Source organism: Oryzias latipes, chromosome 17, assembly GCF_053564925.1.
Source record: "Oryzias latipes strain Hd-rR chromosome 17, Olatipes_Hd-rR_3.1".
In the NCBI taxonomy this organism is placed as follows: Eukaryota; Metazoa; Chordata; class Actinopteri; order Beloniformes; family Adrianichthyidae; genus Oryzias; species Oryzias latipes.
This window is the reverse complement of record NC_136253.1, coordinates 15,546,539-15,571,812: the sequence shown is the minus strand read 5'-3', so window position 1 is coordinate 15,571,812 and position 25,274 is coordinate 15,546,539. Positions and strand designations below refer to the sequence as shown.

Below are 25,274 nucleotides of genomic sequence, written 5' to 3'. Positions count from 1 at the left end.
GCCATTATCTATTGAATTTTATGACTTCATGTTTTTTATGATTTCAAGCTTATTATAGAATTACTGGTATTAAACCCATTTGGATGACTTCTGTTGCAATATTGGGCTATATAAATAAAATTGAATCCAAACTTTTGCAAAGATGGATGTCCACACTGTACATATACAATCAAAGTATTTTTGCCAAATACCGTTAGCTCAGCAGAGAAAGTGTGTTAGCGTGGGGGCGGTGCTGGCAGTACAGTTTCTTCCTGGAAGGGGCTGTTCCTCACTTGTCTACGTCACAATGTGAGAATCTGTTGCTGAGAATCTCTGAGCTGCTGCTCAGACAGCAGGTTTTTAGAGGAAGACTTAGAAATTCAAAAAGGGATTAAAATACCGCTTTTTTTTGAGAAATCAAACATTTTCATATACTTAAAAGCTTAAAAACATTCATTTGACATTATATAGACATTTTAAATAGTTTCCTAAAGTCACAGTCATATTCGGGTTAATCAACAAACTTCCCACAGAACTTTTCATGAAAACATGCTTTACGTGTGTGAAGGTTTCTGTTCAGGATCTCCTTCCAGAAATCATAGTTTCTTTGAAGACAGGTAGGGATGAGGTGAAGAGGACAAGTGGATGAGTTCAGTTTACATGTCACTTTCTTCAGCATGGCAGCATTAACCAGTGCAGAGATCTTCAGTGGTTCCTCACACACACAGGAAACAGAGTCAGTCACCACAGGACAACCACCGATTCTGAATCATTTGTAGAGTCCAGCTTGTACCTGTAAACCCTTTAAACTTGTCACCTGAAAATCAATGTTAATTTTAAAAGCAGGCTTCTTTTGATTTGCATTCAGCATTTCTCACTTTGAGTACAGTCTTAACATGTTGATGACTCTGTCACATTGGGACAATTTTTCACAGAGAAGGTCATGAAAATTTACTTTATTTAGTCCGAAAGTTCTGGATAAACTTTTCAGTGTTCTTTTCCTGGTCCTCCTGGTTGGCATGTTGGTTTTTAAAAAAGTTTTAAAAAAAATGTTTATGAAAACAAACAACACAAAAAATACAGGAGGATTTTGAGATTAATGTTGTGTTTGGTGGGAGTTAAAATATATTTACAATCACTTTAGATGTCAGACCGAATTTCTTAAAAGTTCTCTCCACAATCTTGTTTTATAAACAAAATGCAGATTATATACTGATAAAGTACTGCTCTAAAATGAATAAAAGTGAACAAAAAAAGGATATTTTCAAATGTTTGTTTTTTTGCTTTTAATTTGCACCAAGTTGATCTTCTACACTTGTTTCCTATAGCATTATTATATTCTCACAAGAACGTTCTCTGGGTTTATACTTCAATCAGTTCTGTTCTCTCAAAACTCGAACCTTTTTGGTGTTAAGGCTCCCTCTAGTGGACGTTGTTGTGTTTTGTTGTTGCAGGTTTTTGTACAGAGTTTAGTTGTTTCCTGTCACTGTGGGCTGCAGAGCACAGTAGTACACAGCAGAGTCTGTCACTGCAGCAGAGGAGATCTGCAGATCTATCTGTTTGTTTTCAACTTGAATCTTCAGTCCTTCAATTTTTGTAATTCCTATCTGTCCTGAAGAAGAATGAGAGACCAGGAGCTCTGGAGGTTTTCCTGGAAACTGTCGATACCAGAAGAAATAATCACTCGTTGATAGTTTAGGATATTTGTAGGACAGAGTGACAGAAGTTCCTTCCAAAGTGGACTCTTCCTTCTTGACTGCAGTGAGTTCTTCACAGCTGACATCTAAAGGAAGAGAGAAGTCAGATCAGTGATGGACAAACATCAAATGCTGAAATGGATCTTTGAAAGAATCCCATCAACCTGTTCCAATGACTAGAAGCAGCAGAGTGAACACAGATGTCTGCATAGACAGCATGTTGGATGAAGCTGATGTTTGGCTTTTGTGTGTTGAACTACGTTGAAAGTGGAAGTTTGTGTCTCTTCTATAGTTCACTAACAGCTCAGCTCCTCCCTCAATCTCTCCATCTGCTCTTTCATCTGTTTCTTGTGTGTATTGGCTAGAGTCTGGCGATACGATACACATTTTCTTTTTTTTTAAGTTTGACTTAGAAAAATCTTTACCTGAATTTCAATCCGTCTTCCATTGTAAGTAAATTGTAAAATTCTGTTTATTCAAAAATGGCGTATACTTATATAGCGCTTTTCTACCTATAAGGAAAAAGTGCTTTACAGTCACACACACATTCGCACACTGGTGGCCGCTCCGCTGCCAAACACAGGCGCCCGCCTTCCACCATAGGCAAGGTATTCAATGATCACAATGTTAAGCACTGCAACCTCATCTCATATATAAGTTGCTTTTACCAAAGCAAATTTCAAGTGCTTTTATTTTGGTAACTTAAAACATATAAAGGGAACAGTCGACATTGTCTGATTTCCATGCACAACAAAATATTTTTCAGTATGAGAAAACAAAATGGAATGAATGTGCCTTAACCAATAAGGTTCCAAAAGTATGATTGAGTAAATAAATTGCTGTTTATTTTCAAAATAACGTAGCTTCTCCAGTAGTTTTAAACTGTTCAGAAGCCTGAATGGTGCTTCAAAAGTGAAAGTGGAAAAAAAAACACTAATTCTTTCCAGAAACAATAAAGTGTGATGATGAGGCAGCATGATGGGTGAAGGAAAGTTGCTTTAATGTGGCAAAGATGCTTTGTTTACATGTGGGTCAGAACTGCAGCTGTAGCTCTGCTTTCTCACCAGTGTTGCCAGATTGGGTGGAAACAAATGCAAATGGCTTTGGGCGGGTATGCATGATTTGGACGGATTTAGGGTCGGTTCGGCGTTTTTTTTTGCTTCATGATTATATAATAGCGGCCTACATAGGCTGTGTGACTGTTGGAGTTCTATGTACTGAAGCTCCGTGAACACACCAGGTAGAGACGCTTAATGGCCTGGGCTCTGCCCCGCCTCTTAGAAAAGGTGTTCTTTAAAGCTTGACACCACGGCCGCATGTGGGAGGAGCTACCAGCTAATGTTATCGTTTGATCGCTACATGGGGGCGGTGTCTTTGTACATACGGCGAGCCCTCATTCAGTTTTTACAGACCTCCCCTGTGGAACAGCTTCCCAGAGAGCCTCAGGGCCGCAGAGACTGTTCGTGTTTCTAAAGGAAGGCTTAAGACCTACCTTTTTAATTTAGCTTTAAGTTGAATTTTAGGAATTTATTTGATATTTTAATTATTTATTTTCTCTTTTTACTAGTTTTGTGTATGTATATACATTTATTTATTTAATAATTTATTTGTATTTATTTTATTTACTTTTAAGTTTTTAGTCACACTTACCATTTCATATGTCTATTAAGGTTTATGTAAGTATTAGTTTCTTGTTCATGTTTTAAATATATTTTAATTTTAATTTTATTCCTTTTACATTTTATTTATAACTCCAGTGTTTTCCTCTGAGGGATCCTCCACATCATTGACTGACCATTCTCAGTGAACGGGGTCGCTGCAATGGGATCTCCGATAGTCGGGGCGCTCTGGCGCAACCGGAGCAAAAGGATAGAGCTGCACGGGTTATAGCGGGGATAGAGCGGTTAAGAAAATGAATGGAAGAAGGCCGGTCCGCTGAAGAAATATTCAATACTGTACTCCTTTTATTATTAGTCTGACCTATGTTTTATTTTGAGAAATCTTTAATTTTGAAATCACCGGATCGGTGGCTAAATAAATCCAGTAGGGGGAAAAAAATCAACAAAAGCTGTGTATTCTTGTTTCTCCTGATGCCACGCCTGATAGTGAACCTTAATTATATATATAAAAAACGCCCCTCTCACCCTCCGTGGGTGGTTTCTCCTCCAAGCTCGGGTCCTCTACCAGAGGCCTGGGAGCTTGAGGGTCCTGCGCAGTATCTTAGCTGTTCCTAGCACTGCGCTTTTCTGGACTGAGAGGTCTGATGTCTTTCCAGGTATCTGCTGTAGCCACTCCTCCAGCTTGGGGGTTACTGCCCCAAGTGCCCCAATTACCACAGGCACCACTGTCACCTTCACTTTCCAGGCTTTCTCCAGTTCTTCTCTGAGTCCTTGGTATTTCTCCAGTTTCTCATGTTCCTTTTTCCTGATGTTCCCATCGCTTGGCACTGCCACATCCACCACAACGGCTTTCCTCTGTTCTTTATCCACCACTACAATGTCTGGTTGGTTCGCCATTACCATCCTATCAGTCTGGATCTGGAAGTCCCACAGGATCTTTGCCCTCTCATTCTCTACCACCTTCGGAGGTGTTTCCCATTTTGACCTTGGGGTTTCCAGTCCATATTCTGCACACATGTTCCTGTATATTATTCCAGCCACTTGATTGTGGCGCTCCATGTATGCTTTACCTGCCAGCATCTTACATCCTGCAGTTATGTGCTGGATTGTTTCAGGCGCCTCTTTGCACAGCCTACACCTTGGGTCTTGTCTGGTGTGGTAGATCTGAGCCTCTATCGCTCTGGTGCTCAGGGCTTGTTCCTGAGCTGCCAGGATGAGCGCTTCAGTGCTGTCCTGTAGGCCAGCCCTTTCTAGCCATTGGTAGGACTTCTTGATATCAGCCACTTCAGTTATGGTCCGGTGGTACATCCCATGCAGGGGTTTGTCCTCCCATGAGGATCTGTCCTCCAGCACTGTATCCTCTGCTCTCCATTGCCTGAGGCATTCACTGAGCACACTGTCAGTTGGGGCCTTGAGCTTGATGTACTCATGCATCTTGGATGTTTCATCCTGGATAGTGGCTTCTACGCTCACTAGTCCTCGGCCTCCTTCCTTGCGGCTCGCATACAGTCTCAGGGTGCTGGATTTGGGGTGGAACCCTCCATGCATGGTGAGGAGCTTTCGTGTTTTAACATCCGTGGTCTGTATCTCTTCCTTTGGCCATCTTATTATTCCTGCAGGGTATCTGATAACTGGCAGTGCGTAGCTGTTTATTGCCCGGGCCTTATTTTTGCCATTGAGCTGGCTTCTCAGGACTTGCCTCACTCGTTGTAGGTATTTAGCTGTTGCAGCTTTCCTTGTTGCCTGCTCAAGGTTGCCATTTGCCTGTGGAATTCCAAGGTACTTGTAGCTGTCCTCAATGTCTGCTATTGTTCCTTCTGGGAGTGAAACCCCTCCTGTGTGGACTACCTTGCCTCTTTTTGTCACCATCCGGCTGCATTTCTCGAGCCCGAATGACATCCCAATGTCAGTACTGTAGATCCTGGTGGTGTGGATCAGGGAGTCAATGTCACGCTCGCTCTTTGCATATAGCTTGATGTCCTCCATGTAGAGGAGATGACTGATGTTGGCCCCATTTCTGAGTCGGTATCCATAGCCAGTCTTGTTGATTATTTGGCTGAGGGGGTTCAGACCTATGCAGAACAGCAGTGGGGACAGAGCATCACCTTGGTATATCCCACATTTGATGGACACTTGTGCAAGTGGCTTCCCATTGGCTTCAAGGGTGGTTTTCCACAGCTTCATTGAGTTTCCTATGAAGGCTCTTAGAGTCCTGTTGATGTTGTACAGCTCCAAGCATTCAGTGATCCATGTGTGTGGCATTGAGTCATAGGCCTTCTTGTAATCAATCCAGGCTGTGCACAGGTTGGTGTGTCGTGACTTGCAGTCTTGAGCGACTGTTCTGTCGACCAGGAGTTGGTGTTTGGCTCCTCTGGAGTCTCTACCAATGCCCTTCTGTGTGTTGCTCATGAATTGATCCATGTGCCTATTTATCTTGGTTGCAATGATGCCAGACATGAGCTTCCATGTTGTGGAGAGACAGGTTATTGGCCGGTAGTTGGATGGGACTGCACCCTTTAAGGGATCCTTCTGGATCAGGATCGTTCGCCCTTCCGTTAGCCATTCGGGGTGAGTCCCATCTCTTAGCAGCTGGTTCATTTGTGCTGCCAGGCGCTCGTGGAGTGCGGTAAGCTTCTTTAGCCAGTAGGCATGTATCATGTCAGGGCCCGGTGCTGTCCAGTTCTTCATACCTGAGACTCTTTCTTGGATGTCTGCCACTGTGATGGTTACTGGATTCTGTTCAGGGAGGTTGCTATGTTCTTTTCTCAGAGAGACCAGCCACTGGGCATTGCTGTTATGTGCTGTCTCTTTCTCCCATATACTTTTCCAGTACTGTTCAGTTTCCAGCCTTGGGGGGTCTGCTCAGCTGTTTTGACCCTGCCACTGAGCGTACACTTTCGCAGGTTGAGTTGCGAAGAGCCTGTTTATTCGTCTGGCTTCATTGTCTCTTGTGTACCTCTTTAGGCGGCTGCTCAAGGCTAGGAGCCTTTGTTTGGCAGTTTCCAGTGCTTCAGGTATGGGCATTTGGCTGTATCTCTTAGGTACTTGCTTTCTCATTGTACCTCTTTGAGCCTCTGTCAGCCTACTCACATCCTTCCGAGTTGCCTTGATTTTAGCCTCTAACCGTTGCTTCCGTGGTGGGTACTGTTTTCTTCCATGGTTGCTCTTATAGCCATGCATCTCAAGGATCACTGCTGCTGAAGTGTAAACCAGTTCATTGGTTTCTGTGATGGTTGTGGTAGGAATTGCCCTCAATGCTTCACTCACAGTTTCCAGTAGACTTTCAGGCGGTACATCACTTAACCGTTGTAGCTGGTGTCGGGGTTGACTAGTCTTCATTGTAGACATGATCTTGTCTTTCAGGTCAGTTGCTGCCTCGCTCAGCGGAATTGTGGTTGTTGGGGCTGTGTACCCAATCTCAGGGTGGGACTGTGGTATAACCTCCTCTCTGACCTGTTCTGGCTCTCCTGTGGCATTGTATTGTATCGCTTCAATCTCAAGTTGTGATAGGAGTTGCCGTTTGTGGATGTTAGTACGCTGGGCTACCAGTTGTTTGGCAGTTAGCCTTGATTGTGGGTTTCGAAGCATCCATTCATTCCACATTCTCTGCATGTAACCGCTCTGGCTGGGGTTACTCGAGTAGTAGCATTCTAACAGAACCTTGTTTTCACATCTAGTCCATTTCCGTCTTGTTCCAGTAGCCCACTTTCCATCAGGGTGCTCTGGTCCCTCAGCACCTGACGCAGACCTTGTTTGGCCGGGCGACGTCTGAGCCGGCATGACATGTGGTTCATTGTCTCTCATGTTGTGAGGTAGGCATCAGCGTTAAGGGTCTTGCCCAAGGACCCTCACTGGGTGATGTTAATTGCCCGTCATTGTTATGGTAATTGCCTCATTTCCATGGTAATTGCCCCATTTCCGTTGCCATTTTTATTTCCATTAACATTAATTGTTCATTCCGGGAGCCGGTTTAGCTCGTGCTGGTTTGCGGCACCTTCCGTCCGTGAAACCAGGGTTCGAATCCGGGCTGCTCCCTGTTCCCTTCTCTACCTCTGTGCCGGTCCCAAGCCGGGTTGCTTTGAGAAGGTTGCGTCAGGAAGGGCATCCGGCGTAAAACATTGCCAAGTTTACCATGCGACTTGTTCGCTGTGGCGACCCCTGATGGGAAAAGCCGAACGAGAAAGAAGAAGATTAATTGTTCATTCGGCCCTGGGAATCGAACCTGGGTTTTCCTGCATGACAGTCCTGCAACTTACCAACCAAGCTACCCAGCTGAGCTACCCAGCCGGTATATATATAGATATAGATATAGATATAGATAGATATATATATCTATATATAGATATATATATATAGATAGATAGATAGATAGATAGATAGATAGATAGATAGATAGATAGATAGATAGATAGATAGATAGATAGATAGATAGATAGATATAGATAGATATAGATATATCAGGTTGCTAAACTAGAATCTATTGCTGGGAGGTTCTGCAGCATACTTTGGCCCGCTTTGCCGACAGCACTTTGGCCGATGCTGCGTGAATTCAGGAATCAGGAAACTTTATTGTCATTTTATCATGATAAAACGAAATTAGGCTCTCTGGTCCCGGGCCAGCCGTTTACATTCAGACATAAATAAATATAGTATCAATAATGATAGACTGTTACAGAGTATTGCACAGAAGTATTTTTCAATTTCACAGTATGTTATGTTAAGCATTGCACAGCCCTGTGATATTGCACTTGGGAATTAGCTTGTTGTCCATGGAGAGGGGGGGGGTGTGGTGATCAACCGGAGTTCAGCAGTCTGACTGCTTCAGGAAAAAAACTGTTCCTCAGTCTGGTGGTCCTGCTCTTTATGCTCCTCAGTCTCCTGCCTGAGGGGAGCAGGGAGAACAGAGGGTGTGAGGGGTGAGTGGGGTCTTTCTGGATGCGGGAGGCTCGTTTCCTGCATCTGGTCGTATAGATGTCAGTGGTGGACGGCAGGCTACAGCTCACAGTCCTCTGTGCAGCTTTTGTCACTCGTTGCAGAGCTTTCCTCTCTGCCGCAGAGCAGCTGCCGTGCCACACAGTGATGCAGGAGGTCATGACGCTCTCCACCACACACCTGTAGAAGGAGGTCAGGACTAAGATCCCCATCCCAGCACGCCTGAGCCTCCTCAGAAAATACAGGCGCTGGTGTGCCTTCTTGACCAGGCAGGAGGTGTTGGTGCTCCAGGTGAGGTCGCTGGAGATGTGCACGCCCAGATACCTGAAGCTGGAAACCACTTCCACCGCGTCCCCTCCGATGTGAATGGGGGGAGGGGGGCATCTGTCCTTCCTGAAATCCATGATCATTTCCTTGGTCTTCTTCCCGTTGATGCAGAGGTTGTCTCTGCACCAGCTCTCCAGATGTTCCACCTCCTGCCTGTAGTCGGACTCATCGTTGTTAGAGATGCGTCCAACCACAGCTGTGTCATCCGCAAACTTCACGATCAGACAGCTGGGTTGAATCGCTGTGCAGTCGTGTGTGATCAGGGTGAACAGGAGGGGGCTCAGCACACAGCCCTGGGGGGAGCCCGTGCTGAGGGTGATCGGGGAGGAGGAGACGTTACGGATTTTTACAGACTGTGGTCTGTCTGTCAGGAAGTCCAAGACCCAGTTGCACAGAGTGGGGTTCAGTCCAAGTGTGTGTAGTTTCTGGGTGAAGGTCTGCGGGATAATGGTGTTAAAAGCTGATGTGAAGTCCACGAAGAGCAGTCGAACGTACGCGTTCTTGTTCTCTAGGTGGGTGAGGGTTGTGTGGACCACAGAGGAGATGGCGTCCTCTGTGGATCGGTTTGACCTGTATGCGTATTGGTGCCGGTCCTTGGTGATATCGATGGATTCTGTGATGCGTGTCATGACCAGTTTTTCGAAACATTTCATGACTATCGGTGTCAGGGCAACCGGCCGATAGTCATTCAGACCTGTCACTGTGGATGATTTGGGTATTGGAATGATGGTGGCGGTTTTCAGGCAGGTGGGGACCACTGCCTGCATCAGGGAGGTGTTGAATATGTCTGTCAGCACCTCTGTGAGCTGGTGTGCACAGTCCTTCAGCACCCGTCCAGGGATGTTGTCGGGTCCAGCAGCTTTGTGAGGGTTGATCCTCTGCAGGGTCCTCCTCACCTCAGCGGGCGTCACGCTGAAAGGCTCTTCGCCAGGTGGGATGGTGAGTCTGGTGCTGGGATGGGCGGTGTTGGAGTCCTCAAAGCGGGAGTAGAAGAGGTTGAGTGCGTCTGGTAGAGAGGGGTCCTCAGGGCATTGTGCATCTCTGGTGTTGTAATCTGTAATGCACTTAATGCCCTTCCACATACTCCGGGGGTCATTCGACGTAAAGTGTCCCTGAATCCTCTGAGCATAGGCGGCCTTGGCCCTCCTCACCCCAGCATGCAGCTCCCTTCTTGCCGCTCTGATTGCCACCTTGTCACCTGACTGGAACGCAGCATTCCTGTGTTTCAACAGAGCCCGCACCTCTGCGTTCAGCCAGGGTTTCTGGTTGGGGTAGTCCGTTACAGTCCTGGTGCTGGTGACATCTTCCGTGCACTTACTGATGTACCCGAGGACTCCTGATGCATAATCCTCCAGGTCCACCTCCCCCTCATGCGAAGCTGCCTCCCTGAAGATCTGCCAGTCTGTGTGCTGGAAACAGTCTTGCAGAGCTGATGCAGCCTTACTAGGCCACACTGTGATGGTCCGCTGTGTTGGTGCCTGTCGTCTGGGGAGAGGGCGGTAAACAGGGACCAGCATGATCGCAATGTGGTCTGAAAAACCCAAATGAGGATGGGGGACAGCTCTGTATGCGTCCTTTTTGTTGGTGTAGACACAGTCCAGAATATTATTTCCGCGTGTTGGAAAATTGATGTGCTGGTGGAACTTGGGCAGAGTGTCTGTCAGGTTTACATGGTTGAAGTCCCCTGCAACCACGTAAAAAGCCTCCAGGTGCTTGTGCTGGAGCGAGCTGATGTTGTTGTGCAGCTCCGTTAGCGCTTCGTTAGCGTTAGCATTAGCGCCCGGCGGGATGTAAACAGCCATGATAAACCCCGCCGTAAACTCACGAGGCAGATAGTGTGGCCGGCATTTAACAGTCATATGCTCTATCGCCTCGGAGCAGTGGCTGTTCACCACTGTGAACAGCCACAGTTCGTACACCAGTGGATGTAGATACACAGTCCACCCACGCTGGTTTTCCCCGACTGCTGGTTGCGGTCCGCCCGGAACAGAAGCCGTCCGTCGAGCTGAAAGGCTGGATCCGGCATGTTGTCTTTCAGCCAGGTTTCCGTTAGACTTAGCTGCTGTGCAGCTGCAGTGCTTCACTCGTTCTTATCTGAGCCCACTAAGCACTGCAATCCACGTTTTTTTATGTTGTTGGCAGCATCATGGCTCAAAGTTTCGGTTTGAACCCATCCTAAGTAAAACCCAAGTAGTTCATGTCTCATAAAAACAAAACAAGCTGCTTCTTGCTTTGGTCTGGTAGTTGTTTTGTGTGGTGTAGAGCTGCTCAAAGGCTGCATTTACACTGTAAGTCTTGATGCCCAAATCTGATTTTCTGACTAATTCTGATGACCCGCTTACATCATCTTTTAAAAGTGACCCGTATCCGATTTTTGCATTTACACAATACAATGCTGAAACTATCAAACCTGGACGTTCTGAGGACTACGTAGCAGCATTTCCGTCTTCCGCGGACCTCCTTCAGACTTTTGAGTGACTGCGGTTGTCATGGAGGCAACACAGCGACGGAAGGAGGTGACACGCTGACAGCAAAATCAGCGCACAAAAAGCACCTTAATAAGTCATGTGATCTCAGTTGGTGGTGTCCTGAGTTGATGTCACTGACATACGACTCGCATTTACTGGGGAATATCCGATTTGTCTGCTTACATGGCACATGCAAATATACGTATCCGATTTATTTCCACATATGAATTCGGCCTTAATCCGATCTGAGAAAATCAGAATCCATGCGCTTTTGTCCTGCTTACACGTTCACCGGTCATATCCGATCTGTGCCACATGAGAGGAAAAATCGGAATTGGTTCACTTGAACCATGCAGTGTAAATGCGGCCAAAAAGGCTCCGTGTTCTCTGCTGCCAACTAGCGGTCGAAGGTTTAAGTGTAAAACAAGAGTCAGACACTGAAGGACGCTCAGAAATAATTAAATAAACATTGTCCTGACAGCATTTTTAATCGATACAAGTATTGATAAATTAACTATCACAGTCCTAGTTTCTTAGTCGCAACTCTCCCTACAGGCGGATTTAGACTGTCTGCAGGCGACAATGAAGAAACCTGTATGGCGCATGGAGGTGGCCCGCATAAAATAACAAAGTTATTGTGAGGTATTCGGGCCTGTTTATGTTCTGCTTTTCTTTTGTTGCTTCTTGTTTCTCACATGTCTTCTCATTGCAGATGTCTTGACCTTCTCTCCAGTGTCAATTCTCACACAGTGTGTTCACTTGCCCTCCCTCATGTGCGCAACTGTTTGTAATTGTTTAATCTGTCCTCATGTTTATAGTGTGCGTCTCCCCTGCATCTGTTGCCAGATTGTTTTGTGCGTTTGACAGAATTATGAGCCTTCTTGTCTTCTGAAGTCTTGTTAGATCCGTTGATTAAATTTGGACTTTTCTTTGGGAAATCCTGTCTCCTGCATTTGTGTCCACACCGCATTCCTGACAGTTGTAGATCGCTCTGTGAGCCCATAGAGTGTAAATTTGTTGTGACAGAGTGGCTTTCATTCATTCATTCATTTCATTTATCTGTCATTGTCATCAAAACAATGAATGGCTTTAAGTAACAGATTGTTGCAAGCTAGTTAGGGTGAAGTAGGTGAGATGCAGGCGTGTTGTATGTCAAGAATCCATCTTGAAATAATGGACTTGCAGTGTGATGTGGATATGATGGGATAAAAGTCACAATTAGTTTAGACCGCCCTTGCAGCAAAACAGTTGCACGTGTATGGAATCACATATCTTTGCAAGGAAGTTTCTTTGTAACAATCATGTATAAAACACAGCAGTGCTTAAGGCTCACATACAAAAACTTGAATCACATCCTGAGCTTGGCTGATATCAATGTGCTGGTAAAAGCGAAAAGATGCCAAGAATATGAAATATACTAAACTATCCAACTCCACTGAAAGTTCTGCACGAGACACCCTGATATTAGGAGTGTAACAATGAATGAATTGATTTATCCAACCATTTCATTTCATTCATTTATTTTTTCCTTTCTTTTTTCTTGCAATTCGATTACTTCTTTAAGTTTTAATAAACCTGACTTAATGAAAAGTTCATTAGTGTGATCCTTAAATTTAGCTTTGTGAATAATTCGAAAAGCTCTCTTTTGTAATAGACTTAAGGGCATTATATTAATTGGTTGAATGCTGTATAGCATTCAACCCTTTGCTTTCCTCTTATGCTATCTTCCGCCGTTTTTCGGCACTTAACTCCTTCTACAATTTTTAACCTATTTTAACCATTCAACTTTTAAAATGTTCAGCTCTTTCAGCTTATTAATGCTATGACTTTTGGTTTTTCAATTCCTTCAACTTTTTAAGATATTCCAGGTTTTCTGGGATTTTTTTGCCCTATTAAAATACATGGGGAAGTTATGGTGCATGAGGCGCCCGGTTCGACACCCCGTTCGGACACTTCAAATTTTTCAACCATAAAATTATTAAAATCTTTAACTATTTCACTTTATTTCAGCTATGAACTTTGGCCCTTCAAATCCTTCAACTTTTCAAGATATTCCAGGATTTTCCAGGGGTTTTTCAAGATTTCTGCTCCATTAAAATACATAGAGAATCCTTGAAACCTTTGTTTCTTTCAACCAGAATAACTTCAACATGCCTTTGGCTAGAAACACCGTTCAAACATTAAACTGCTCACAGGACTTTGGACTTTAATATAAATTTTGAAATTATTATGGGATGGCAACGCCAACTATGGTTTGGCGGCCATTTTCAGCCTAAATGTGAGGCGATTTAAAACTTCAGTTTTTAGCTATTTTAACCATTTTACTATTACAATGTTCAGATCTTTCAACTTAATCCTTTCTGCCATAACTTTTGGTCCTTCAAATCCTTGAACCTTTTAAGATATTCCAGGATATTCCAGGATACTCCAGGATTTTCCAGGAGTTATGCTCCATTTAAATACAAGGATAATCCTTGAAAACCTTTGTTTCTTCTAACCATTGTAACTTCTACATGCTTTCAGCTAGAGACACCGTTCAAACATTTAAATGTTCACAAGGCTTTGGATTTCAACATAAATTTTGCAATTATTATGGGATGGCAACACTACCTACAGTTTGAAAGCCATTTTTTGACAAAATCTGAAGCAAATATTGCAAAAAACTTAATCCATGGCTGGAACTGAACATATTGAAATTCAATGGATCTGGACATATAAGGAATGTGGGCGTGGTTAGCAAACAAACTTCGTTGCTAAGGAGATCCAAGGGTTAACCTTTACCGATTTGTCTGAAACTGACGTCGATTTGTTCGTCATCCCCAGGCGACCCAAACATAAAATGGTTGCTATGGAGATAAAATTAATAGAAAAGCCGCAATTTTGAAAAAAGTGGATTTTTTTATCAACTTAGAACATGTAGCTTTTACCAATATGATACTCTCAAACAATGTGTTTTTTTTAGTCAGTTGATGATGCTGATTTCAGTGCTGGCACTTTTAGCCATATTAGCAACATCTTCACATTTTCAGCAATTCAGCCATTTTTTCAACAATTTCAGCTTTAATGCTTAACTCCTTCTACAAACTTTGACCTATTTTAGCCATTCTACTATTACAATGTTCAACTTTTTCAGCTTATTCCTGCTAGGACTTTTGCACCTTTAACTTTTCATGGTTCTTCCAGTACAGTTCAGCCATTTCTTCAGCTAATTCAGCTTTCATTCAGCAGTACAGCATTCAACCCTGCATTTTCTTCTGGAAATGCAGCTCCTTCTAGTTTCAAAATACATTTCCCTGCACTTCAATACAATAAGTATGTAATTTTGTAATGTAAAACCAAAGAGCAATATAACATGTGCATAATATGACATGGTAAAATATATTTGGATTTGTTCAGAATAAAAAGGCTCTTGCCTACTTTATTTTTTACATAAAATATGAGATTTCCATGTTAATTTGTCATCCAACATAACCCCTAAAAATCTAAATTCAGACACCTGTTTTATGTTTGTGTTGTCAATGAACAAAATCACTTCTGTTCTGTTTTTATTACCAAACACCATAAACTTTGTTTTTGTTAGATTGAAAGATAGTTTATTGTAATCAAACCACATTTTGAGTTTATCATTTCCATTTTAATACTTTTAGCTAAAGTTTTCAGATTGTCCCCACAACAGAAAACGTTAGTATCATCAGCAAATAAAACAAACTGGGACAACTTAAAAATATCACAAATGTCATTTATATATAAAATAAAACGTTTAAGTCCTATAATTGAGCCTTGTGGAAGTCCACAAATAATATTCATGAGATCAGACTTATTACCTCCAAAATGCACATGTTGTTGTCTGTTTTGTAAATAACTGGTGAGCCAGTTCAGAGGGATTCCTCTAACCCCACATGCATATAATTTAGAAATCAAGATAGAATGATCTATGGTGTCAAAAGCATTCTTTAAATCAATGAAAACTCCTATTGTGTAATTATTTTTGACAATTGCTGTTGAAATTTCTTCAACTATTTTCATTTTATAGCCTGTAGACCTATAAGAACGAAACCCAAACTGATTCTCACTTAACAATGTATTTTTTTCTATAAAGCTGTCTAGTTTGTTAACAATAAACTTTTCTAAAACTTTTGAAAATTGGGAAAGTAATGATACTGGTCTGTAATTATTAAAAGTATGTGTGTCTCCATTTTTTTTAAAAAAGGAATAACTTTAGCTATTGTCATCCTCTCAGGAAAAATTCCCAATTTAAGTGAAATATTAAAGATATTATGTAGTGGTTTGACAATACAATCTATTGTTGTTTTTATTATTTTTATGTCAATCCCATCACTGTCCTTTGAGATCTTGTTTTTCAGTTTGTGTACTGTAGCCAAAATGTAATTTTCATTCACATCAGATAAATACATAGATTGGGAAATCCAATTTTCCTTTTTACTAGCATCTTTTGATTGTTTATTGCATCTAATCTTTTCTGCTAGGTTGGGTCTTATAGTTACAAAAAATGAATTTGAGACATTTGCCATGTCCTCTTGCTTTTTAATGACATCATAGTCAATCAGATTGATCTGTCTGAGGCAAGGTGTTAATCGAATTGATTCGACCTATACCATTATAAAATCATTTTAAAATGGAAAAAAAATCAATTATAATCAATGTTGGAAATTATCATTTGAATTGAGGCACAGGGACAATGGAATGGATTTCTTTGCAGTTTTCCAGATGCTCAAAGCACTTACAGTGTGTCCATTATTGATTCACTCCTCATTCATACTTGGTTAAGGTGACTTGCCCAAGGACCATGGCCAGGGGGGGGGGGGGGGGGATGCTGGGACTGCCCCCAAATGTAACAAAATGCAAACAATCCAAATTAAAAAAAAATGTTTAGAGAAAAACGTAACGCTCTCTGGCTGTCATTTAAAGTAGCTGCTAGTGCTGATTGGTAGATGCCTGTGCTGTGCTTCAGAAGAAGTTAGTACATCTCTGCAGGCTCCTTCACTTCTTAACTCTTCTCAACATTTTAGACATTGCCATTGTAGAGGTGGAGACAAGATTTTCCAATTGTCCTCCACCTCAATCTCCCTCTTTTCTGGATGTTTCCATGTTCGGTCCTCTGCAGAAAATGGCAGGAAGTGACAGAGATAAACTTTCCAGCGAGATTCATGTCACAAAAATAATATTGGAAAAAGAGTTCAAAAAGACTGATGCTGACAGCAATGTAGAGTTTGTAGACCACTCCACCATTTGCAAATATTTACATGGGTAGAAGAATACCTTTCCTCAGCTCAGCTTGTGATTGGTGTATCAACTGCATCATGTCAAAGCTCTTTCTCTACTTTGTCTCAAGTTCATACCCCCTTCTGCTGCACCATGCTACATGAAAGAAAAGAAAATTGAGTTATTTTAGCTCATTAGAAGGCCATAACAGAAGCCTGGATATAGACTTATTTGTTAGAACTTTTTAACTCACGAAAACAGACGACTAATGCTGTAATGACTGGTATAAGCCATGCTGTGTGTTCAGAACTAAACTAAAATGACAAAGTGACAAAAAAACAAAAAAAAGAAATAAATGACAAAAGAGAATAAATAGCTAAACAAATAGACAAACATTAAAAATAAGCAAATACAAAAGTGACAAAAATACATAAAATAGTCAGAAAACTAAACCAAAGATAAACTTGAAAATGAACAAATAAAAGTGACACAAAGTAGCTAATTGCACAACGTATGTAAAAAAAAATAAACAAGATAAAAAAAAGAAGTTAAAAAAGGATCAAACCATCATTACAGACTAATGTGTAGAGACAATTTGAATTTAGCAAAGACATGTTACCATACAGTGTGGTAAAATGTGTCTTAATAATGTTCGTTTTGTGTTATTTTGATGTGGAAAAACAGCAGTGGGCTGAACTTTAGGAAACTAAACTTTAAACGTATTTACCATTAATTCTTGTTTACTTGTTTGTACACATATTTTATTTACACATGATTTTCTTGCCCGCAAGTGGCCGGGATAGGCTCCGGCAGCCCCGTGGCCCCAAAAGGGATAAAACGGTATAGAAAATGATGAATGAATGAAATGAATGATTTTAGGTCAGTGAATCGGATTGTTCAACATGAACCAAAATCAACTATGAATTGTAACACCAACCACTAATTGTGATATTTATCATATAGTTGTTCAAATGAATTATTAGACCTCTACTTTATACAGTTCTGTGATCTGTGATGTACTTCTGTAAATCACTGAGACAATTTGTGTTTGTGACTACGTTGTTAAAGAATTTTTCCAATAAACTTGAGATGTTTTAGGATAAAGAGAAATGATGTGATATTACTATTTTGAACAAACTGTCCTCAGGTTTAAGCTTTATTCTTTAGGGTGATTAAATTAACTAAAGGAAAATAAACCTAAAGTTGTTGTTCCTTAGCTATGATTTGCTGATCTGACTCAACAGGGACTAGACTTTCCTTCATATTGGCTCTAAACTAAAATTAGTTCTTCTTGGTTTAGTCCAGAAACGAGGATCAGCATTCTAGATAAACTGCAGCTGTTTAAAGTTGGTTTGAGATCAGTCTGTCTGTGTTTATATGCAGAAAGTTGGATTCAGTGGATTCACTCATTGATCTGTTGGAGAGAGAAACAGACTGAGTCCACTGGTCCATATTGACTGCTGTGACTGACATGTAGATCTGAGTGTCATCTGCAGAGCATAGTTTTGGAAGAATACTATACATTTTATTAAATAATAGCGTCACCTGGTGGTTGTTAAGGATACTGAGTTGTCTACAGGTTTTTGTACAGAGTTTTACTGTTTCCTGTCACTGTGGGCTGCAGAGCACAGTAGTACACAGCAGAGTCTGACACATGAAGCTTCTGGATCTTCAGAGGAACTGATTTGTCTTTGAGTTTAGCATCAAATCTGTCTTCCTTGAACTCTGGAGAATTTTCTTTTGTTTTTGAGTAACATTTCAACATGTACTTCGGGTAACTGTTCACTTCTTGTTTGTACCAGAACAATGTTGGTAATGTTGTACTACTGGTCTCAAAGGTACAGTTGAGTGTGAGAGAGTCTCCTTCAGCAGCAATGACTTCTCCTCCTGGTTGGATCACTTTGTCTTCTCCTTTACACTCTGAGGAAGAACACAGCATGAAGAGGAAGAGATGAATCAATAAAGATGATTGATTAAAGGACAACAATCAGCAGCTTTAACAGCTCTTAATGTACAGCTCAGTAATGTGTTGAAGTGTTTGAAGAGGAAACATGTTGATGTTTGTGTCTTACCAAAGAAAAGAGCAGCAAGAAGAATCCACAGCCAATGTTCCATCTGTACAACAAGGTTTCAATCAACAGGAGAAAGTAGCTGATGTTCAACATTCACTCTGACAATTGTTCTCTTCACAGCACCACTTCTTATAGACTGAATGTTGAACACAGAGCAGAAAAGCCCTGCCTACTTCACTGTGTCGCCCTCTGGTGGTAAACAAATAGTATATTTACCTGTTGCTGTTTGTTTTTGGTATAAACCAGAGCATCTACACAGCTGTAGCAATGGTTGAATTTACCTGGTTGTGAATTTTTGTAAGACAATGTCTCCTAAGTGGCAAAATTGTGTTTTAGGCTGTGAGAGATTTAGGAGTTGGTTCAGCCTTCCCAAAGAAGAGCCTGCTAATGAAAAGTTTATCTTCGGGAGTATGTTACAGACCAGCCAGCAACTTTTGTCTGTGATCGCCATTTCACAGATAACTGCTGAGTTAACCTTGGGCTTTTTTCAAAGTTGATTGTTCAGGAGACTAAACATCACTGCTGAGATTGTATGCCTGATGATCAAACTGGATGAAGAGGCCAAAAGTAAATCATAGAGCTAACTATAATCACACAGTACGTATAATGCACTAGCAAACGCAACATTTTCACACAATCACATAGATGGTTTTGTATTGTTTTGTTAACTGTATTACTGTGGGGATGCCAGATTATTACATACATGTTAATAAAGGATACCGCTTGAAATGACATTTTTTGCTATGTGTCAACACAAAAGCGACATCTTGTCCATGTGTCTTCTGGTATAAATCAACTTCTGCGCATTTTCTTGATTACAGACATACATTACATACGATATGTAGACGTCTTCAAGGTCACTGTGGTACCTCAAGGACTAAAATTCCAGATTGGACTTTGGTCAAGAGTTCCATAATATGCACATCCATCTTTGCAAAAGTTCAGATGTTTGTTTTCATGGGCAAAACACAGACAGGCTGCCAAAGCTGGCTCAGGTTGATTTCATGACATGAGCGGCACCCACAAAGAGCAAAAGGTGGTTCCTCAAAGATCGAGGCATCTAACTTTCCGGTAGGAAAATTACCTTATAAAATAAATCGTATTTTATTTAAAAAGTCGAGTGTAAATATATTATTATATACGTGGATAAGGTTAACTCTGAAAGGCTTAAAAAAGCATGTTATAGGTTCTGTAACCCTTGTGCTATCCTAGGCACGTTAACGTTGGGAGTTGGGTCATCTGGACCCACTACACAGTGCTCTAAACCTTTTTTCTTCAATGATTTGTGAGCTTCACTGGTGTCCATGGATTACATGAAATCTTTCTACCTTTATCCACCTTTTTCAAGGTAGGAATCACACGTCAAAGTAAGGGTGGGGTCATCTAAGATAGCACAAGGGTTAAGGCCATTCCGAGTCTCATCTGGTTTTTCTTCATCTACAGAACAGATGATGAAGCAGGTAGCTCGGTTGGTAAGGTGGGAAGCTACCATGCAGGATTCAATTCCCGGAGGGGAATGAGCAATGATACTGGGGCAATCACCAAATCAATGCTGAGCAATTAACATCACCCAGTGGGGGTCCTTGGGACCCTTAACGCTACTGGCTTCCGAGCGCAGTTTGGCTGCAGCTCACCTTTGTGGGATAATTACAGTATAATAAAAAAAAGAAAAAAAAATGAACTTCCCACAATCATCTGATTATAAACTGTGAGTGTTTGAACCTTCATGTTGTTGTTTAGTGGTTGATGTGGATCATATGCTCATGTGAATCCTCCCACAGTGTTTCATTAGCAGCTGTAACCACAGAGACTCTGATCAAACAGGAATGAACAGAATCCATCTGATATGAAGCTGTGCTTTGAAAACCACTTCCCTCCTCTTTGAAGAGCAGTCCCATATCTGTCTTCAGGTTTTTGTACAGCCTCTTCTATACTTTGGATCATTGTGCAATCTCTAGAGCACAGTAATAGAGAGCTGTGTCTGCCAGGGTTAACTCTCTGATGGTCAGTTGAGTTGATGTGTCTGTTGTTCTGGATTCATATCGTTTATCTGGAATATTTTCATATTTGCTGTAGCCTTTTGCTCCTTTCCAGAGAATAAATTGAGGAGCCTGAAGGTCAGAATCATGTGTGTACCAGTAAAGATTGATATAATTTTCAGCAGTCTGGTAGTTACATTTCATTGTAACAGATTTTCCTTCAGTTCCTGTAAGTTGATCTTGCTCAGGTGAGATTGTGTCTCCATCTGTGAGTCCTGGAAAAAGTGGAGAAAATGAAGCCATTAGATGAATGAGATGATGAGTTGATGCAGCAGCTTCAAGCAAACTTGAATCTCTGTTCTTAAACTCACCTAGAATGTGAGATAGAAGCAAAAAGAGGTAAACCAACATGTCTTTGGAGTTCTTGAAGCCACACAGACAGCAGATGAACTCTGTTCTTCCACTGCAGCTCAATGAGGAAGAAATAATCTACCTGTGCATGCATTGGTTTCTTCCTCCCATAGTCAAAAAACATGTCATAGGATCATTGGAGTCTCTAATGATTGGTCACTAGGTGGGTGTGTATGTGTATAAATATGTCAATGGTTTGTAAAACCACACATCACTGCAGAAGCATTAAAATCGCATGTTCTCAAAAAGAAAATGTAATGATTATTTTGAAGAATGTGATCAATTTGATGCAAAATCTCCAAGTAAACTGAGGCTGTGTCCAATTCGAGGGCTGTGTTCCACCTGGGCTGCACTTTTAGACTGTCACAGCGCAGCGACAAGTGCTGTCCAAATTCAACGACTCCTGCAAATGCAACCAAACAATATCGCCCTCTTTTCCCTGATTTCAAGGATTGATCTGGTGTATCCTTCCATTCAGTAAATATCCCAAGATGCATTGTGGCCGAACCTGGAGATTTTCTGAAAACAAAGGTGGACTGTGATGCCGGACTAAGTGTGGGAGACAATTACACCTTTAAATGTAAGTAAACAATTTAAAGTGGTAAATTAATGGTTTGATCAATAATATAAAACATTTTTAAGTTATTCTGATCTCAACATTTTTACAATCACTGGATACAGGAAAGACAGAGCTGTCCTGTATCAAATCACCTCTTGCAGGGATATGTGGACATTTTTGCTGCTCGAGATGAGGACGTCACCAGGACTATGCTGATACAGCACCATGACAGCACTGGAGAAGCAGCTCCCCTTCACTTGCGGCCACATAGACTGCCTTTGGCTAAACGGCATGCTGCAGAGGATTGCATCCGTAGCATGGCAGCTAACATGATTATTGAGCCATTGGACAGCCCATGGACTGCACCTGTAGTCATGGTCTGATAAAAAGACAAAGGAGGGCGCTCCTGTGTGGACTACAGAAGTCTGAACGCGGTGATGAGGAAAGATTATTTTCCCCTGCCATGGATTGACGATGCTCTGGACTATGCTGCTGGGTCCCAGGGGTTTAGCTCCTTGTGTCAGGAGCCGGGGCCAGGGCGGTTCATTTTTGTCTCACTTCCGGTTTTCGGGCTTTTATTTTGTTAACTCATGTTCTGTCTTCCGTTGGTTCTTTAGGTAACTTACCCCGGTTTTCACCGGCACCTGTTTACCCACCTGTTTTCAATTTATTATGTGTGTATATAAACTCCTGTTTTTGTTTCACTTGTTACCGGATTGTTCTGCTTGTTTTACCTCGGTCTTTACCAGTTTAAGAGCCTTCCTTGGATTAAAGGATCCTTTTTGATTCAAACTTTTGCCGTCCTGGTTTTGTTTCCGAATTCAAATCCTTGAGATTAAGATCCGGTCATCATGGACGCAGCGGACGCAGGAGTCCCACGAACGAGCAGCGACGCCCAGGAGAGGGTCATTCTTCAGCAGGAGGAACAGCTAAATTACCTCAGACGAGGTATGCTGGAGATGGCTGGGCGCCAGGAGCAACAGCTGACCATGATCGGTGATCGCATTGAGACATTGACAAAGCAGCTCCAGCAGCCGCCGTCATTCCATCCGCCACATCCCTCTACCTCTACACCGGTGGTTCCGGTCCAGACGACGTCACTCGCCCCGGGGGTTCAACTGGCCCGACCAGAGAGGTTTTCCGGCGACTCAGGGGATTGTCGGGCGTTTATCACTCAATGCGAGCTCCATTTCGAGCTGCAGGCAGCCAGTTTCCCTACAGATCGGGCCAAGGTGGCATTTATAATCTCGCACCTCTCCGACAGAGCCGGAGCATGGGCCACTGCGGAGTGACAACGTAGAGGAGCGACCTGCGCCTCTCTCTGTGCCTTTCTCGACGCCTTCACCCAGGTTTTTCAACACACGAAACCTGGCAGAGAGGCGGCTCGGCGCTGATGCGGTTGACACAAGGTAACCGTCGGGTGACAGATTATGCTATTGAGTTCCGGACTCTCGCTTCAGAGAGCGGGTGGAACCCCGCAGCGCTTATGGAGGCTTTTCTGGAGGGATTATCAGAGGAGCTGAAGGACCACTTAGCTCCCTTGGAGCTGCCCTCATCCCTGGAGCCTCTTATCGCCCTGGTGATTCGTATCGACAATCGACTGCAGGATCGTCAGCGGGGGCGTCGGGTGGACGTTTCCCAGTTCAGGGGACACCCTGACGTTTGTTTACGTCCAGCCCTTCCCTCATATGTGTTCTGTTACCCCCACAGTGCCTCCTGCAGCCCCGTTGGAGGAACCTATGCAGCTGGGTCGTGGCCGTTTGTCCCCCACTGTGCGTAGACGAAGGATGGCAGCAGGTGAGTGCCTTTACTGTGGTCAGCGGGGTCATTACTGTAAGAACTGCCCAAAAGCTTCCGCTCGTCATTGAAAGTGGGCGCACTGACGAGCGGAGGCCAGGTGCCCGTCGATTCTAAATCCACCTCCTGTCTTTTGGAGGGTCACATTGTGTCTAAGGGTGGGGGGTTTCCTGTTCGGGCCTTGTTAGATTCTGGGGCTGAACAGAATCTCATGGATGCTGAGCTAGCCAAACAGGCCGGTCTTAGGGCCAAATCGCTTCCCCGCCCTTTGCAGGTGATCTCCTTCAATGGTGAGGTGGTCGCCACCGTTAACTAGATCACTGAACCTGTTCACCTCATCCTTTCTGGGAACCACCACGAGCATACCAGTTTTTTTCTTTTTGAGTCATCTCATAATCCGGGGGTTCTAGGGTTTCCCTGGCTTCTTAATCACAACCCAGTCATTGATTGGCCAACCAATCGCGTAGTCAGTTGGAGTACTCATTGTCACGGGGCCTGCTTACGCTCAGCTCGGCATCCAGAGTCTGATCCCGCTGACCCGGTAGGGGAGCCGCCCTCACCTGACCTCTCCAAGGTGCCTCCTGAATATCATGACCTGGGGGAGGTATTTTCCAAATTCCGGGCTCTCTCTTTGCCCCCGCACAGGCCGTATGACTGCTCTATTGAACTGCAGCCGGGTGCCACACTGCCCAAGAGCCATATCTATAGCCTGTCCAAACCCGAGAGGGAGGCAATGGAGCAGTACGTAACTGACTCTCTTCGGGCGGGTCTTATCAGACCTTCTTCGTCTCCTGTGGGGGCGGGGTTTTTCTTCGTGGGGAAGAAGGATGGAACATTATGCCCATGCATTGACTACCGAGGGTTGAATGCCATTACGGTAAAGAACCATTATCCTCTTCCACTTATGAACTCCGCTTTTGAGTCGCTGCAGGAGGCCCGGTGTTTCACCAAATTGGACCTACGGAATGCGTACCATTTGGTACGCATCAGGGAGGGTGACGAATGGAAGACCGCCTTCAACACGCATTTGGGACATTATGAGTATCTGGTGATGCCTTTTGGACTATCTAATGCCCCAGCTGTATTTCAGGGCATGATAAACGATGTACTCAGGGACTACATCCACCATTTTGTTTTTGTGTACCTTGATGATATTCTTGTTTTCTCCAGGAGTCCCGGCGAACATAGGCGGCATGTTCGTCTGGTTCTTCAGTGCCTATTGGAGAACAAGCTTTTCGTCAAGGCAGAAAAATGTGACTTTCACTCCTCCAGTGTGCCTTTTTTGGGTTTTGTGATTGCGGAGGGGGAGGTGCGACCGGACCCAGCTAAAGTCAGCGCGGTGGTTGATTGGCCTGCTCCGGTCAATCGGAAGCAGCTTCAACGATTCCTGGGGTTTGCCAATTACCTACGCCGTTTTATTAGGGGTTATAATTCCCCTTACGGGTCTGACCTCCACCTCCTCTCCTTTTGTTTGGACAGAAACTGCAGAGGCCGCTTTCCGGCGGCTCAAACACCTTTTTACCACCGCCCCGGTTGTCTCACCCAACCGGACTCTTCCGCCCAGTTTATTGTGGAGGTTGATGCCTCGGACGTCGGGGTTGGAGCTGTGCTGTCCCAGCGGCAGGGTGCTGACAACAAGCTTCATCCTTGCGCTTTTTTTTCCCGCCGGCTTACTCCGGCGGAGATGAGATACGATGTGGGGGATAAGGAGCTTTTAGCTATCAAGCTGGCGTTGGAGGAGTGGCGGCACTGGTTAGAGGGGGCGGGACAGCCTTTTGTGGTCTGGACGGACCACAAAAATCTGTCTTATATACGGACCGCAAAACGGCTTAACCCGAGGCAGGCACGGTGGTCACTTTTTTTTCGCTCGGTTTGATTTTGTGGTGTCTTACCGCCCTGGCTCCAAGAACATTAAACCAGATGCTCTCTCCCGACAACTGGAACCTGCTATGGAGGATTCCCTCCCTCAAACTGTAATTCCTGCCTCCTGTGTTCTGGGTACCCTCTCCTGGCAGCTGGAGAGGGAGATCAAGACTGCACAGGCCCAGGAGCCAGACCCTGGTGGGGGTCCCCCTAACAGACTCTATGTTCCCAGGGCCGTAAGGAACCAGGTCCTCCAGTGGGCGCACGCTACTCGGCTTACCTGTCATCCCGGGGTACACAGGACTATCGCTCTCCTGCGTCGCTGCTTCTGGTGGCCCAGTTTGGCGA

The 25,274-nt window shown here is 43.4% G+C and overlaps 1 gene segment (V, D, J or C); it reads right to left on the bottom strand.

Annotated features, from left to right (window-relative positions):
• Positions 1 to 1,339: 1,339 nt before the first annotated feature.
• LOC144986726 (T cell receptor alpha variable 18-like) lies at positions 1,340 to 1,895 on the bottom strand. The segment is given in 2 exon segments: positions 1,340 to 1,762; positions 1,841 to 1,895. Coding segments are annotated over 2 exon segments (369 nt in total).
• Positions 1,896 to 25,274: the final 23,379 nt, after the last annotated feature.